Raw genomic sequence first — 16,389 nt, 5'->3', positions numbered from 1 at the left:
GTGGGAGTGGAGGTGATATGGAACCCCAGCCTCCAAGTTGTAGTTCCAAAAAGATTGGCACACTCCCCCCCGCCCCCATTTCTTCTTTCCACTAGCTAGGGAAAATAACAAGAATTAGAGTAGCACCTTGACTCTACCCTCCCAGCACTAGAACACTTAAGTTTGAGAGATAAAAGCAATCTCTTTATAAAAAGTGACGGTGAATAAACATCCTTAGCATGAGATGACACCCCAAAACTTTCTCAAGAGCCTCTATGAACCCTTCTATGCCAGATTTGGAACTAGCCTAGTGACAAAAATCAGATTAGGAGTGTTGCCTTCCAATACAGTCCATCGTTTCAGACATCTATCCGAAGGTATCCATCATTAGGCTAAGAAAGCAGGGACAAGCAGAACACAGAGGCCAGTAAATATAAGTGAATGTAAGCTCAGGAACTATATCTATGTATACCAATATAGGAAAATCACCAAGATATATATTTTAAAGAAATAAGTGAAGGCAGTACTGTGTATACTGGACTCCCTTTAAGAAAGGAGGGGGAGACAAATACTTATGTTTTTGCTTATATTTTCATGCAGATAGACAAACTAATAAAAAGAATTTACTTCTAAAGGGGGCATGAGATGGGTGAGTCAGGTGTGGGGCACTGTTTTACTCCATGCTTTTTGATACATTGTTTTTGTTTTTCACCATGTGAATGTATAACATTTTCAGGAAAAAAAGCACTATGTATGGGTGAGGTAGATTGCATTATTATTATTCCCAATTCTTCACTCACTTATAATAGGATCATGCACCCATATCATCAGCCATGTGACTTTGTAGGGTCTCTCCCTATTGACACTGATATTGGTCTTCACCATGTAACTTGCTTTTAGCCATTGGGTTGTTAACCTAGTGTAATTCAAGTAGAGGCTTTAAATGTGCTTGTGCAGTTTAGACTGCCCTCTTGCACTCCTGCTATTATTCATGAGAAGAGCATGTCCAGAGTCTAAAGAGGATCAGAGATGTATGGAGAGGACCCGAACCCAAAATGCAAGCTGGAGCCAACTCCAGCTGACCTGCAACCTAAAGCTGAGCTGTCCCGTGGACCCATGAACAAAAAAAATGTTTATTCTTATGATCCACTAAAATTCTGGGGTTGCTATGCAGCATTATTATTGCAGAAAACTGAACAATACACTAGATCAATGCTCTCCAATTGGTACTTTCTGCCTTGATGGAAATGTTCTATAATCTGTCATGCCTCATGCAGTAGCCACTAACCACATGTGGCCATTGAGCACTTGAAATGTGGGTAATGCAACTGAGGAACTGAACGTTTTATCTTATTTACATTTAAATGTAAATAACCATATGTAGCTAGTGGGTACTCTTGCACAATGTAGCACTAGACAAAAATCTATGGCTGTGATTATTTGCCCTTGGAAATCACTAGAACTAAATAGATCATAAGCTTGATGTCCTAGTTTCCTAGGGCTGCTAAAACTAAGTACCACAAACTGAAATAGCTGAAAACAACAGAAATTTATACTCTTGTAGTTCTGGATGCTAGAAGTCCAAAAATCAAGGTATCAGCAGAGCCATGGTCTGCCTAAATGCTCTAGGGTAGAATTTGTTCCATGCCTTTCTCTTGGCTTCTTGTGTTGTTTGAAATCCTTGGCTTGTAGACACATCACTCCACTCTCTGCTTTCATTGTGTGTCTCTCTGTGTATCTCTTTTCCTCCTCTTTTAAGGTCAACAATCTTGTTGGATTAGGGACCCACCCTACTTCAGTATGACCTCACCTTAACTAATTATACCTGTACATCTGCAAAAACCTTATTTCCAAATAGGGTCCCATTTACAGACACCAGAAGTTAGGACTTCAAACATATCTTTTAGAGAGGCACAATCCAATTCACAATACCACTGAGCTTTGAGGAAATTGTATTGCCAAGAAAACACAAGCCCGAACTCCAAAATTCTGTAAGTATTTGACCCCTAATATAACCATAAGATCCAAAAGGTGATCAGAAGGAAGCTGGGCATGGAAGTTGTGCAACCCCAGAAAGGAGATACTCTCCAAGATCTTCAGGATAATGAATAGGAAAGGGCTTCTCAGAAGGCAAAGCCAAGAGCCACTGAGAACAATGGACAAAGGAGTTCTCCCTGGAAAGAGAGACAGAGAGCTGTAACCAAGAAAAAGAAAGCAGGTGATCCTCCCCCTTGGGGGCCTTTGTAATAGTCTGGTCAAGTTTATTCACATTGTTATTTGTATACTTTAGCATTTGGGTACGCCTTCTCACAGTGGCTAAAAGAATGCCTGTGACAAAGGCTGACAGAATCACTGCGGACAAAAGGACTGAGTCCACACTCTTGGAATTCCCTTTACTGTGAAGAGTGATCAGGGCATGGATATTGCTGGTCCAATTATAAAACCTTACAGATTTTAACAACACTTACGATAAAACCCGGTCCAAATTATTACTGAAGTGTCCCACAGTGGGGAATGATCAGCAGATAAATGTCCCCCCCCCCCGCCCCCCGCCCCACACACACACACAACTAAAGCTAAAGAGCTTACAGAAGTCTGTCCAGGCTGGGGAACACCCACTGAGGGACGAGTGAGGAAAAGATGACATCAGTGCAGCTGAGCTGATGCAATGGAGTCTGTGTGGTGAAATGGACAGAATGGGTCCCATCAAATGGGCTGAAGCCTGAGAAGTAGATTTTACTTTACTTGAACTAACCCGGAGACTTCAAGTTTTGAACTTTACAATTGCATGTCAATGCCTAGAGATATTGTGCCCAGCACACTTTGATCATTGCTGCACACCAGGGACTGCTGTGTGAGAAGCCTCCAAGGTGCTGATGTCTGGGTCCCACCCTCCAGGGAATCTGGTTTTACCTTATGGGGTAAAGTGTGGGCACAGGATGCTTTTCAGTACAAAGCAAAGTTTGAGAATCAGTGCTCCAGGGCCTTTAACTCCAAGTGTGGCTTGCAGCCCAGCAGTCTCAGCATCAACCTGGGAACTTGTTAGAAATGCAGAATCTCCAGCCCCACTGAGACCTACTGAATCAGGAACCTGCATTTTAACAAGATCTCCAGGTGATTCATGCATGTATTAAAGTTTGAGAAGCATGGGTCTGATCCTCTTACCAGCCCTGATTTTTATGTGAAAAGGAAATATAGCTTATTTTTGGTTAAGCTGCCCTCAGGTTGGTCTCTGTCCTGACTAGCAAACACACATTTAGGTGATCAGGTGATGCATATGCTTTGGCTCCTGAGGGGTTCTGCATGGCAGGACCCAAGACTATGGAGCCATCAGAAACCTGTTCCAAGAAAACTGTTCCATGTGCCACCCAGTCTGCCAAAGCTTGACCAGGACGACATGATGGGAATAGGTATCAAACTGGGTGGGCTCTTTGAGCTGTGATTCATCATGGCTGATCACGGCCTTGTGCTGGGCCTAGCTCAGGGATCCCTGGGCCAACTGCCCGAATAAAGGAAGAGATAGCCATGTAGCCAAGGAGACAAGCAGCAGATCTGGGCTGGAGGCTAGGAATTTAGCACGGGGTCTCCAGCTTCCTCCCAGATTCTGCTAACTCACTGATAGTATTATTGGACATGTGGCCTTTTAGTAGCCTGTTCCTTTGCAGACATTGTTGACACAGCCTGGGATCTGCCTCTCAAATCTTACTCATTTTTGCAGGACCAGCTCGTGTCACCTTGGTTTTACTTTGCTGGGGGTCAGAGCAGAGTGTCCCAAAAGGTGCTCGCCATGGAGCAAGTTCCCTTTGCTGCAGGTGAGCGAGAGCCTTGGCTGGTGAGAATACTGTAGGTAAGTTAGTTTCATGTCCTCCGGGCAGCCCTCAGCATAAGGCCTTGGCTCCAGCTGAGACCCCAGCTAAAATGACCAAAGACCAAAACAGAGAAATGGTAACAAGTTCTGGCAGACCAGCAGACCCTTCAAGAATTTCATAAGGACTCGGCAGCTTTGAGATTTTAGGCTCCTTCCCCTCACACTTGACCTCCAGCCCTTAGATGTTTAGGGTCTTGGTAAAACAGAGTTTAGTCGGGATCAACAGAGGCCCTGTCTTTACTGCTGCCCCCCTGGGGCCCAAAACAGTTTTTAGCCCAATGCGTGGCCTAGAGAGGGCGCTCCATAAGTATTTGATGAAGATATCCTGTGTGCCTGCCAGAACTCGTACCAGATACTGGGTGATGCTAATAGTTCCTTTAGCTGTGCTCTCCCTTGCCCAGCCTGTAATCCCCTCCAAAGAGTCCTCAATCTCTTTGCCCTGTTTCTATGCCAGCCCCAGAGGGTTGCCAGGAGCTCCTGGAAGTGTAGATCTATCTCCTCCCTGCCCCCAGCCCCCACCTCACCGGACTTGGCTGGGCTCTCAGCACCACTGGGCCAACCTGCTGGGGTGTTCCTGGCCAGAGTCCCCTCCTGGCCTGACCCTTTTGGACCCCACAGCTGGCAGGGGTGGCACCCACAGCATCTCTGTGGAATTGTAGCCAGACCCTTGAAAATACGCAATCCTAACCTATAGGGAGTAGAGCCCACCTCCCAAACCCTACTTCACACCCAGGACTGGGGCCAGTGGGAGGCAGGAAAGGCATCTGCTTAGAGAGTAAAATTTAAGTGGGTGCAAAAAATTCAATAAGCAAGGTAACATTTTGTGCAGTTATTTTTTTAAAAATCAAAAACCAAAATGAACTATGGTTTTCAAAATAACACGATGAACAAAATAATACAATTTGAAATAAAGACAGAATTGGTATTGCTAATATTTTCCTTTAGCCTCAGACTCAATACAGTTTAACATAGATAGTGCGGCTACCAGCGGGCTCCATCTGAATTGCACTGTTGTTGATGTTTAATGCCTAGGTATTTGGGAGGGAACTATACTAATGAATCTTGCCTGGTCTATCTTTAGACTCAGACGGCAAGCTCACTGCAGACCGAGGACAGCGTAGGAGTTCTTCCTTTTAGCTTCTACCCATGCACTTTGGTGTTGGGGGGAGGGGTGTGAAGATGGGTCCCATCTACTCGCCCCTATTTCTCCCGGCTGCCTGAAAGCGAGTGTGGGGATGAACGTCCTACAGACGACGGTGCAGTGCTTCCCTAGGAGCACTAGGAGGCTAGCTCTCCAGCCCCTACCACCCTCGGCACCCACGCGGGGGACGCACGGGCTCCTCCAAGTCGAGCACAAAGCCAGGAGCCAGGAGAAGGTGGAGCGGAGCCAGGTGGGTCCGCGGAGGTGTCACAGCTTTTCAGAGTCTGCAGGTGTCTCATTTGTCCTTTTAAAGACGGGAAGGACGGAGCTGGTGCAGCTTGACATTCCCACCTTCCCTTCCACTGCAGGGGTTCGGGCTCTCCCTGAAGCCTACTCACCGCGCTGGGACTCAGAGCACGCCCTAAGGACCACGGATCCCCTGAGGAGCAAGGGAGGTGGGGTTTGGAAGGGGGGGCGGGGACAATCAACCCCCCAGGCTTGGGAGACATCAGAGGGTGTAGGGGTCCTGGAAACTGAGAGTCCTCCTGCCAGCTCCGAATCCTGAAGGCTCGACCATAGTGACAAAAAGGGGTTAGGGAGGTAAAAAGCAGACATCTCCAATGGTCCGTTTAAATCATCAGAACCGGGAGCAGCAGAGGGGCGGGGTCTTATCCCTCTTCCCGCTCCCATTCCCATTCCCATTCGGTGGAAGCAGAACCAGGGTAATTCAAAACCATCACTATCACAGGCAGGCTCGCAGAGGTGCTCTGCACACACATGCACACACAGGCATTCACCAGAGCTCTCACGAGACACAAATACAGCTTTCCCCTCACCCCACACGCATATCTTCCTATAGGCATGCTCTCTCTCATACCGGCACACGCACCCACATCAGTGGCAGCCCGCAGGGAGAAATGGACACCGTGCTTAGGCATTCTCTGGGCTCTTCCCCATACCAATTGCATCTGGAGAAATCATTCCAAACGATGCTCTGCCCTGGTGGTAGAGACCAAGAACCTCCTATGTGGTTTCTCTATGGGCAAGAGAGGAACCCCGAGAACCTCCCAGCCTTCCTGGGCTCCTGATCCTAACTAGAAAGTCTAACCACAGCCCTCTCTAACCATTCCAGGACTGGCACTCCTGGAGGCAGTGTGAGTGCTGCTCCTTCCGTGGGATAATATCTGCATGAAAAAAGACTGGATAATTCAAGCAGATGCATGCTTAAACAGGCTGTGCCAAAAAAAAAAAAAAAAAAAAGGTTCAGGGCTGTTGGTTCTAAAACAGCCAGATCTCTTTACTGTGGCTGTGTAAGCCTCAGCTTGGGCTTAGGGGTGGGGTGGGGTGTTCTTTAGAGTGAGAGATGCCTTAGACACCAGGCAGTCACGCTGTGAATTTCTGCACGTCCTTGTTGATTGCCTGCCTCTCTACTAGGCTGGAAGCTCCGCAGGGCAGGACTGAGTTTGTTCCTCCTGGAACCTAGCAAGATCCCAGCTATGATGGGCTGTCTATAAATACTCATTGAACAAAGGTGTAGTGCTTTGCACATAATTGTTTTTTTAATTGGAGGTTGAAAGCATCCACCACATTCTGGGATGGATCCAACCCTGGGGAGAGATTCCAAACAAACGCTCTTCCTGGCGGTCGAAGAGCCTGTAGAGCCGCCCTTGGTTCGGACCAATCATCCGTCTTCCTCCCTGGAGCTCTCCCAGGACCCTTTAAACACCGCTGCTTCATCACGCCCACCTGCTTCGCCAGGCCGGCCAGGCCGGCCAGAGCCCGCTTCCCCGCCTCCCAAGGAGCGCTGGGATCCCCGCGGATGCAAAACGCAGAACTGACAGGAGGCCGCGGGCACCATTGTTTCTTCTTTATTTGCGGATATAATTATGCACCGCACTCTAAATTAGAGATAGATTTTTTTTTCTGATATACATTTCATCTTATTCACCACGAGCACACCACACGCACAGAACAGTTCCACAACCTGATAAATTGCACAAGATGAGTTTGGATTCCTGAAAACCCGCAGGCAAGCCGGCCCCGCCGCGGCTTCTTGCCTCCCGCTTCGCTGGGGGGAAAGCGCCCACCCAACAGGGATTTCCCGCCAGCCTTTCCCGCTGCAGGGTTGAAATGTCTACGGAATGGGAAGCGCTCTTGCAGGAAATGGCTGGGCTGCAGATTCCGAGCACTGGATAGCTGTGAAATGTCCCCGTAAGGTCGTAAGGTCGGGTTTCTGCGCCTGCGAGCTGCGCCCCCTCTCCCTCCCTTCCCACCACTCTTGGTGACGGGGCCAAGGTGTCGGGGCCCCTCGTGGAAGGTGAGATAACCCTGCCCACAAATGCGCCCTCGCCTCCCCTGAAACCAAGGTGTTGTGGAAAAGACAGGACAAGAGAAACGCAGACGCTATGGGGATTGTGGATCCCTATCCCCTCCCACCCCACTCCCATCCCCAATAATAAGAAACTAGGAACCAGAGATGTTTAAAGCTTGGCTTCCCAAGCGCGGCGGCTGGGCGCACTGGGTTGGTGGGGGTGGGGTGGTAGGGAGGGGAAGGAGCGCGGGAGATTGATTGCCCTGGCTCCCTAGTCCTCCGCGTTGGTTCGGTAGGCCTCGATGAGGCCCTCGAGCGAGTGCACGAAGCCGGACACGCTGCAGATGCCGCCAATGACGAAGATGGCAACGTCGAAGAAGACTTGGTGCCACAGCAGCTTGCGCCAGAGAAGACGCAGGTGGAAGAGGCTGGGCAGCAGGAAGCAGAGGCCGGCGCCGGTGAGGCTGCCCGTGAGGCCCATGAGCAGCGCGAAGTGCGGGACATAGATGGCCATGAGCAGCGTGAAGACGACCAGCGCGCAGCGCAACGTCAGCCCCCAGGACTTGAGACGGCCGTCGCCGCCGTAGCATGCGGGGAAGAAGGCGCGGCTGCCTTCCTGGAAGAGCGACTTCTCCAGCACCTCGACGGCAGCGAAGAAGGGCAGCGGGTAAGACAACAGCGCCTTGGCCACCAGGAAGATGTTGACCACAGCGCGGATGGAACCAGGCAGGTTATCCGTGATGACCTCCTTGGTCTCGTCGGCCCAGGTGAGGTAGGCGACGAGCGCGAAGAGGCCCTTGAGCACGCAGGCGGCGATGTGCGTCCAGTTCATCATGCAGTGGAACTCGCTGGGCTGTTGCATGTTGCCCTCCAGCGAAGGCAGGAAGATCTGCGACGTGTAGCTGAACACGATGATGCCGATGGAGATGGGAAACTTCTTGACGTCGATGTAGAACTTGACCTTCTCCCAGGCCCAGTCGCGCGCCCTCGATAGGCAGTAGGCGATGACCAGGATGTTGATGACGAAGTGGGCCAAAGTGCACAGCAGGCTGAACTTGGACACAGCCTTGAGGTTCTTAAGGAAGGCGCAGGGCAGCAGCACCGCCGTGGCGATGATGGACCAGGACTTCTGCGACACGGGCAGCCCCGGGAAGCTGTTGTACATGAGGTTGCCACTCACCACCACGTACAGGATACAAGTCATTACTAGCTCGATGATCTGCGCCACGTTCACCACGCGGCCACCCAGCGTGGGGAAGCGCGGAGCGCAGCACGCATTGGCGATGGCCACATACGAGTCCCGCACTCGCACTACCTCGCCGTCCTCGTTCTCCTCGTACAGGCATGCGATGAGGATCTTGCCGGTGTAGCAGCACACCACGGCGGCGAAGATGATGAGGAACAACCCCAGGTAGCCGCCGTGCAGAATGGCGTAGGGCAAACCCAGCACGAACATGCCCTGTGGAGCGAAGAGGCAACCAGACCCTGCGCTGAGCGGGCACTGCCTTTGCAATAGGGAGCCTGTGGGCGTGGCTTAAAGCTGGGGGCGTGGCTTAAGGCTATTGCCCGTAGGGGGCGCTAACACGAGTGAGTCCTGGGCTGAACGCGCCCCGCAGAAGTTAAAGGTAGGCTGAAACGGGAGTGCGGGTGTTGAGTCAGACGTGGGGAGGGAGGTGTGTAAAAACGGAATAGAGAAGGAAAGGTGTGCTAAAGGCTGGGGAGACCGGTGTGGGCTACGTGTGAGGTCAAATCACAAGGAGAGGACGGGAATGTGGAGATCAGCGGGGGTGCTTCCTGGGGACAGAATCTGAAGTGGGGACTCTGGCAAAAGGCGAGAAGGTGCTGGAGGGGGCGTGGTTAGAAAGGGCTCTGAGACAGGTGAGGGCTGAGTCTGAGCCGCCTAGGAAGAGGGGGCACGGGATTCAAGGTGGGGCTGCAAGGGGGTGCAGCAGATCTAAAGAGGGAAATGCGGGGGCCTGAAGGCCAAACCGGAGAAGAAAACATTCAAGGCGGCAGTGGGTGGAAGAAGAGGGTGGACAGGAGGTAGGTCGGAGTGTGAGGCCAGCCACGAGGAGGCAAGAACGTAGGGAACGTGAGGGATTTTGCGTAGGGCTCTAGGATGTGAGGGTGGGGGGCGGGGGAGGCAGGGCTGGAGATAGGAAGTCTTGAGGGCAGGCGGGAGTAGGGTCGGAGAGGCCCATCCCTGAGAAGGGGATTAAGGGGAACAGGAGAGGCCAGCAGGATGAGCGCGGTGTGAAAGGCTGAACCGAGTCGGGATCTGTAACTAGACGCAGTGGAATCAGGCGGGCAGAGCTGTGGAAGGAGGGTTTAGAGTCCACAGGGGGAAGAAAAGCTAACGAAATCCAGGGTTCCCGCGGCCTCCGGGCCTCCAGCCTCCCCCGCTGGCTTCCTCCCGGGACTACGGAACGGGGCCTGCAAAGATGACGCCGGGAAGGCGCAGAGGCAACCGTGGCGGGCGCCACCCACCCCACGTCCTTGGTGTCGCCTGGCTGTGTCCCCGGGTCCTGGAGAAGGAAGCGCCTCGGGACCGACCACTTAGTGCGCAGGGCCCCAGGAAGTCCCACAGAGCCCGGGTCCCGAAGCAACCCCGCCGCGGCCTCGCGCTCCCGGTAAACCCACGTCCTGCACCCCAACGACCGTGCTCTTCGGGGACGCAGTAAGGGGAGGCAAGCCACAGCGCCTGCGGGCGCCTGGGGCTGAGGCCTCTACCACAGCGAGAGCTGCGGCCTCCCGGCTCGGATCAGCTCCGGGGGTGGAGGTGCAGACTTCAACCCTTCTCCTGGCAGAGGAGTCCGGCGCCGCCTGGTGGGGAGTGGGGGGAGGGGTGTTGAGTGTGGGGGTGAAAAGGTTCAGAACCTTTAGGGGCGGCTTCGCCAAGGTCAGATGCGGAGGAGCTGGTCTCCTCTTTGCGGTGTAGCCGGGATTTCGGGAGAGAAGGGTGAATCTGTGCGCAGGTGAACCTGAGGTTCCACGGACTATGTGTGCCTGTGTGACCACACTTGTGTGCGCACACTTTGTACCTCTGTGCGCGCGTGTTATGTCCAAATGGGTTTGTGTGCGTGTGCTTGTGTGTACGGCTATGTGCTTCTGCGTGCTGGAGGTGCAGGGACGAGGAAGGTGAGTTGGAGGATAATCCTGTGGTCCCGATACAGATGCGTGCTGCATGCACCTGCACCCGGCGTTTGTTCCTGGGGGAGGATGGCTGTGGGCGTGTGCGCCTCCCTAAATAGTGCGTGCGTGCATATGCAGGTGTGTCAGGAAGGAGACTCCCAGCTCAGCGAATTTTCCCTCTCCTTTCCTCCCGAAAATGAAGCTGTGAATCCATTCCGGAGTCCCAGACAAAACCCTTCCCTCCAACCCTGATTTTCTTTCTCCCTCACCCCTCCCAGATCCCCTGCTTCTGTTTCCCTCCCTTTTGCCGGGTCTCAGGGCAGGTGTCTCTGACCGAACCTCAGCCTAACTGGGTCCGCGGGGTGTTGTGCGGTTCAGGACCGGAGACACCACCTGGGGGCGTAGATTCCCGCACAGGGCTGGGAGGGATGGGGAAAGGGGGAGATCCCGGGTACAGGACGGGGTCTTCCTGCTCAGGTCACCTGGGGACCCGGTGGTGGACGGAAGGTAGGGCCTGGTACACGGAGCTTGGGGGGGGGGGGGGGAGAGCTGGGAATCCCCGGCTCACCTGGATAGCGTTGGTCACGTTCCAGCCTGCCTCCCACGCCGTGATCTTGGGCTTGTCCTGGCCCCCGAACTCGCCACCAGCCCCCATGGCCTGGTCCTTGGAGCCCGAGGGCGGCAGGGGCGCGCCGCCACCACGCTGGTAATGGATGTCTCCCTCGACGGGCGGCTCGGCGCCCTCGTCCCCGCAGGGCTCGCCCTCGCTTTTCAGGATGTCCATCTGCAGGCCCTGGCGGTGCTCGAAGTCCAGGTCGTCGCAGTGCGCGAACCCCACCGCCTCCTCGTCCGTGGCCGCCTGGAAACCCATCCTGGCGAACATGCCGCTCACCTTGGCCTGCGACTTGTTGGACACGGACGTGGCCACGTTAGACAGCTTGCTGCGGAGCAGGGTCGCCATGGCGGCGGCGGGGTCCAGGGAAAGGACAGAAGCGGCTGAGAACGCGGGGAACGCGCGGCAAAGCGGCGGGGGCCAGGGGCGCTCGAGGCCGCTATCTTCGCCTGCTTTCCCCGCAGTGCCTCGGGGCGCTCTGGCTCATGACCCCCCTCGGCTGGCGTTTGAGGCTCCCTCCGGGCTGACCCTGTGCTGGCCGGCCGCGGGTCTGGCGGAGCGGCGGCGAGCGCACTGCGGAGCTGCCGCGGGGCTCCTCGGGCTGCGGCGGCGGCGGGCGGCGGGCGGCGGCGTCAGAGCAGCTACGCGAAGCTGGCGCGGCGCCCCCACCCGTGCGCAGCCCAATGCGCTCCCGCCCCTCGGAATCAGGAGGCTGTGGTGTGTGAGGGGGGGGCAGTGATGAGGAGGGGGAACCACTCGGAGGCAGAGGGGTGAGGAGGGGGCAAGGGGAAGAAAAGGGGGGATTCAAGAACTCGGGAGACTTGAAGTGGGGGGCAAAAGGGCGCCCACGAGAAGGCAGCAGGAAGGAGCACGCGAAGGAGGGGTGCAGAAGACGGGTGGGGGCCGGAGTGCTGCATTTCTGGGGGAGGTGCTAAGCTCGGGTCCTGGCCCTTCCCACTTCGCCTCCGCAGGGAGGGAGGGGGCCGGGTCGTGCTGATTCTCGCGGTCCCGCGGCCCCGCGGTCCAGACAACCCCTTCCGGAGTCCCGGAGCCTTTCAGCCCCAGATTCCACGGCCACGGGCCGGTCTAGACCCTGAAAGGCCGCAGGACGGTTACCTGTCGCCGACTGCGCGGCCGTCTGGGGGGCGAGGAGCCTCCCCGGCACCCATCACTGGCACTGAAAACCGGCCTCGAGCCCCACTTGGAAACAGAAGTGTCTGTCGCGGACCGCTCTCAAGGATGCTTAGCCCGGCCTGGGTCACTGGGACTGCCTCCGCCCGTCCAGGATGCAGCGATGGAAGCCGATCTTCGGGCTGCTCGTCCCCAACCGCTCCCCAAACGTGTGCAGAGTGGAGACGAAAGGTTGGCTTTTTCTTTTCTTTTGGGGGGTCTGGCAGGAGGCAGGACCTAATGAGGGGACCTCTCGCCAGCCTCGGTGTCCACCGAGGAGGAAGGACGCGCTTGCAGCGGGCTCGGGGCGCTCGGGCTCCGTTGGCACGGCGGCTGCGGGGCCGTGGAAACCTAGACTGTTTCTGTTACGTGCGGTGTGCGGGTGTGTTACGCGTGCAAGGGTAAGAGACAAAGACCGATACTGTATCAGATATTGATACCGGCTGGATCTGAGTGGATTCCGAGGGCGAGATTTGGTCACTGTGTGTATTCTCTAAGTGTATCATTTGTTCGCGGTTGAGCCAGTGCGTGTGCAGCGCTTGTGTGCTGGATTTCGTGTGCATGTTTCCGAACGGATCCCCTGCGTTTTTGCCCGTGTCAGTCCTTTCGCAGTCGTGGCTTCCTGCGGTCCGCTGCCCCGGAAGGGTCGCGGTGCCCGCTCCCAGCTGGGCTCCCGCCCCGGCCCCTGCTAAGCCGTGAGCTGTGCCTTTTCCCACCCCGCTGCCCCAGCCCAGGCGAGGGAGGTCTAGCCGCCGTCACGGGGGGCAGCGTCGGGTGGGGACGATCTGAAGGAAGGGAAAGGACCCCTCAGCCTCTCTCTTCGGAGGCCCTGACTCTCGGAGAACCCCAGTGTCCTCCTCCCTTGCAGTGTTTCTAGATTAGCTCACAGTCAGCGCACAAGTAGGGCGGCCTGAGGGCTCTGACCAGCGCGCTGGAGCTGCCAGGACAAGACAGGCTCTCCGCCCGAAGTCCCCTCCCTCCTCCTCCTCCTCCTCCCCACTGCCCCACAGTCTGGTGGGGTCTCCTCTCCAGTTAGGAAACCTCCGCCACACGGAACAGAGATGTTCCTAATCCCTCCCGATATACCCCTTAAATCCCCCCAAGAGCCTGCCTGGCAGAAACTAAGACAATAACCCTCCTGGCTCTAACCTGAAGACCCGCCCACCCCCAACTAGGATAAGATCTCCATAGAGACCTTCCGCAAACACAGACCTTCAGAGTGCTGATAGGACTCAGGTCAGAGACAAGATAGAGACCCTCCCCCCCACCCCCCACCACAGGGAGGTCCTCTCCTCCAAAGAGGCTTTGAGACAGAACTGATCTCTCATCCCAGAGATTTGTCCTGGTACTCAGAACCCCACCCCCAAGCCCCAGTCCCCGGATTCTGGGGAGAAAGAGCCTGTTCCTCAGATTCCTATAGACTGTCTTCACCTCCTAATCCTTCTGTTCCCTCCACTTCTGTTCCTGTCTAAATTCTCTAGGACCCCACCGGGTAATCGGGACAGAAACTAGAGTCCCCTAGTTCCCCCCACAACCCCCCAGGCTTGAAGGTGGCGGTTGAAGACTTCCAGGACAAGTGAATCAATGACATCCATGTATCCGTTGGTCGTTGCCAATTCATGGCTTTTGTGATCGTCCAAAGCGTTTACCCTTTCTTTCCTTTTTCCCTTGTGATGGTCACTGCCACAGCACCCTGTGTGGACAGTGTAGTTATTTCAGTAGTGAGAAATTCATTGTTCATTCCTTTATTCGGCACTCCTTCTCACAGCCCTACTATGCGCGTGGCTCCCTTCTGGCCGTTGTGGGAATCACCAAGACCACCCAAGCATGGTCCTGTCTGTGCTCTCCTCCCCAGTTCTTGGGTGTAGGGGGCTCTTGAGAGGGCATTCTGTCCAGTCATCCTGTCTGCGATGATGAAACCACCCCTGAAACCTCCCAGCACAGCCGTGTCTTCATCCTCAGTGTACGGATGAGCGCACCCAGCCTGGCGGGGAGGTGTCCTGCTCAGGGTCACCCAGCATCCAGGGTGGAGCCAGGCCAGGACCCAGGAATCCCTGCACCCTGCCTGTGCCTTCCCTGCCACGACCTCATTTTGTCCTTCCATCTGCCCTCCCTGCTTGCTTGGTGTCTGGCCACTTCTCTGTCAAAAAAGATGCCACTTGAAGTCAGAGTCCAGTTCTTCTGGCTGTAATTGCATGCCGGCTGCTGCGGAAGGAACGCCTCCTTTCCCTTCTTCCCTGGGCAGCAGGTTCCCAAGCAGCCCACCCCTCGCTGGACTGTCCTGCTCCACCAAAGACCGGCTGTGTGATGTCGGAATACTTACCTAGCTTCTCTTAGCTTCCATTTTCTCATCAATTAAATGTGAAAATAATAACAACTGCATGTGGAGAGAATTCTATGAGACGTTGCATATAAAACGCTTGGCACAGGCTAAGCGCCCAGTGCGTGGTAGCAATTATTTTTTATTGTTGTTGTTGTTGTTGTTGTTGGTATTGTTATACCCAGCGGCCACTTCTTGCTGCCTGAGGGAAAATCAGTGTGCAAGGAAAAGCCTGTGATTAGTCGGAGTGAGTTGGAATGCACACTGCTCTGTCTTCGCCCCACCTCCCCGTCCTCACCCCTCCAGTCCCACGCCAACCTGGAGGGAAAGAAATGGAAGTCGGGAGTAGGGCAGAGGGCAGGGGACCTGGCTGTCAGCCCCAGGAGACAAATAGGATGACCTACCTAGCTGGTAATGAGCTGGGCTCTGCTCTAGCGAAGCCATCAGCCTCCAAATTGTCCTAATAGCTCTAAGGGCACCCTCGTGAGAAGAATTTGCAGCAGCTCGGCCCCCTGAGTTGAAACACAACACACATACACTCACACACAGAGAATGACAGGCCAACTGACAGGTGCACAAAGGAATGAGGCCAACACACAGCTTCGAGCACAAGGGCAGGTCTATGCAGATCGACGGAGCAGCACACGCGGGTCAAGGACAGGCCAGCACGCACACGGACATGTGCGAGATTTGTGCCGAGACTGCCCGCCACACAAAGACACCAGGAGAGGCACCCATAGGTCCATCCCTATGGGCAGGATCACGGGTAACAGGCTGAGACACGCGGCAGAACCAGGACAGGCATGGACATGGAGATAGACATGTGTCTGTTATACACACAGTGGCAGACACCCAGACACAGGGACACGCACTCGCACAGTCCACACTGAGACTGACAGTCAGGCACCCGAGATGCAGGCAAACTCTGACATGGTTACCGAATGGGAAAAGGGGAGAGAACAAAGAGAGGGAAGGGGTGCAGGAGACATAGAAGGAACACGCTGCCCTGGCTGGTGTGGCTCAGTGCATTGGGTGTCTGGACCTGCAAACCCAAAGGTCAAAAAGGTCACCGGGTTCAACATGTGCAGGCCAGGTCCCCAGCTGGGGGCGCTGGAGAGGCAACCGGTGGATGTTTCTGTAGCACATCACTGTGATGTTTCTCTCCCTCTCTTTCTCCCTCTCTTCCTGGGCCTCTAAACATAAATAAATAAAATATTTTTAAAAAGAGAGAAAGAAACACACTAGAAGAGGGCAGCAGGGAGACAGAGCAGGACATGCCAGGCAGAGGCACCAGCCAGCAGGGCGCAAAAGAGACAGGGGTGCCACCGCCTTCCTCTTGGACAATGCTGGAACCCAGATGTGTGACAAAGAAAATGGAGGCTGGGTGGATGTGTGGCGAGGGAGCCAGAGCTGTCCCTGCTGCCGACCTCGGAGGAGGGGCAGGGGCACCCCCCGGAGGGCCACACAAGGTCCCGCTGTCTTGGGGTGGGATGGGAGCTGGGCTGCTTGAGAGGGAGTGGGTGAGGGGCTGCCGGGACTCCTGCCAACCCCCATGATGCAGAGACTGTATTCTGGACCAGTCCGGCAGCCTAGGCTCAGGAGAAATGCACACCCCTCCTCTCCCCACAAGAGAACAATCCCTCTATTTTGATGCTTTCAGTACCCAAGGGGTTAAATGCCTGGCTAATGGAGATGGAGGCCACTTTGGGGGAATAAATAGGGTTAAATAGAACTGGGCTTATCTCCTGGAGCAGGCAACAGCGTGGGGGGTGGGGCATGGAGCCCTCGAATTAATGGCCCGGAAAGCCAACATCATGAGCATCATTTCGGGGCTGAATGATCACAGACAGACCCC

General features: G+C 54.9%; 1 protein-coding gene across 1 annotated transcript; it reads right to left on the bottom strand.

Moving 5' to 3' along the window:
- Positions 1 to 6,840: 6,840 nt before the first annotated feature.
- On the bottom strand, positions 6,841 to 11,937 carry SLC32A1 (solute carrier family 32 member 1). Its single transcript, XM_028525021.2, has 2 exons — positions 11,000 to 11,937; positions 6,841 to 8,758 (listed from the first exon to the last, which is right to left on the bottom strand). The coding sequence occupies exons 1-2, from the start codon at positions 11,390 to 11,392 to the stop codon at positions 7,571 to 7,573; spliced, it is 1,581 nt and encodes a 526-aa protein (XP_028380822.1). The 5' UTR covers positions 11,393 to 11,937; the 3' UTR covers positions 6,841 to 7,570.
- Between the last annotated feature and the right edge of the window lie 4,452 nt (positions 11,938 to 16,389).

This window comes from Phyllostomus discolor, chromosome 9 (genome assembly GCF_004126475.2).
Source record: "Phyllostomus discolor isolate MPI-MPIP mPhyDis1 chromosome 9, mPhyDis1.pri.v3, whole genome shotgun sequence".
Taxonomy (NCBI): Eukaryota; Metazoa; Chordata; class Mammalia; order Chiroptera; family Phyllostomidae; genus Phyllostomus; species Phyllostomus discolor.
This window is presented reverse-complemented; position numbering and strand designations above follow the sequence as displayed.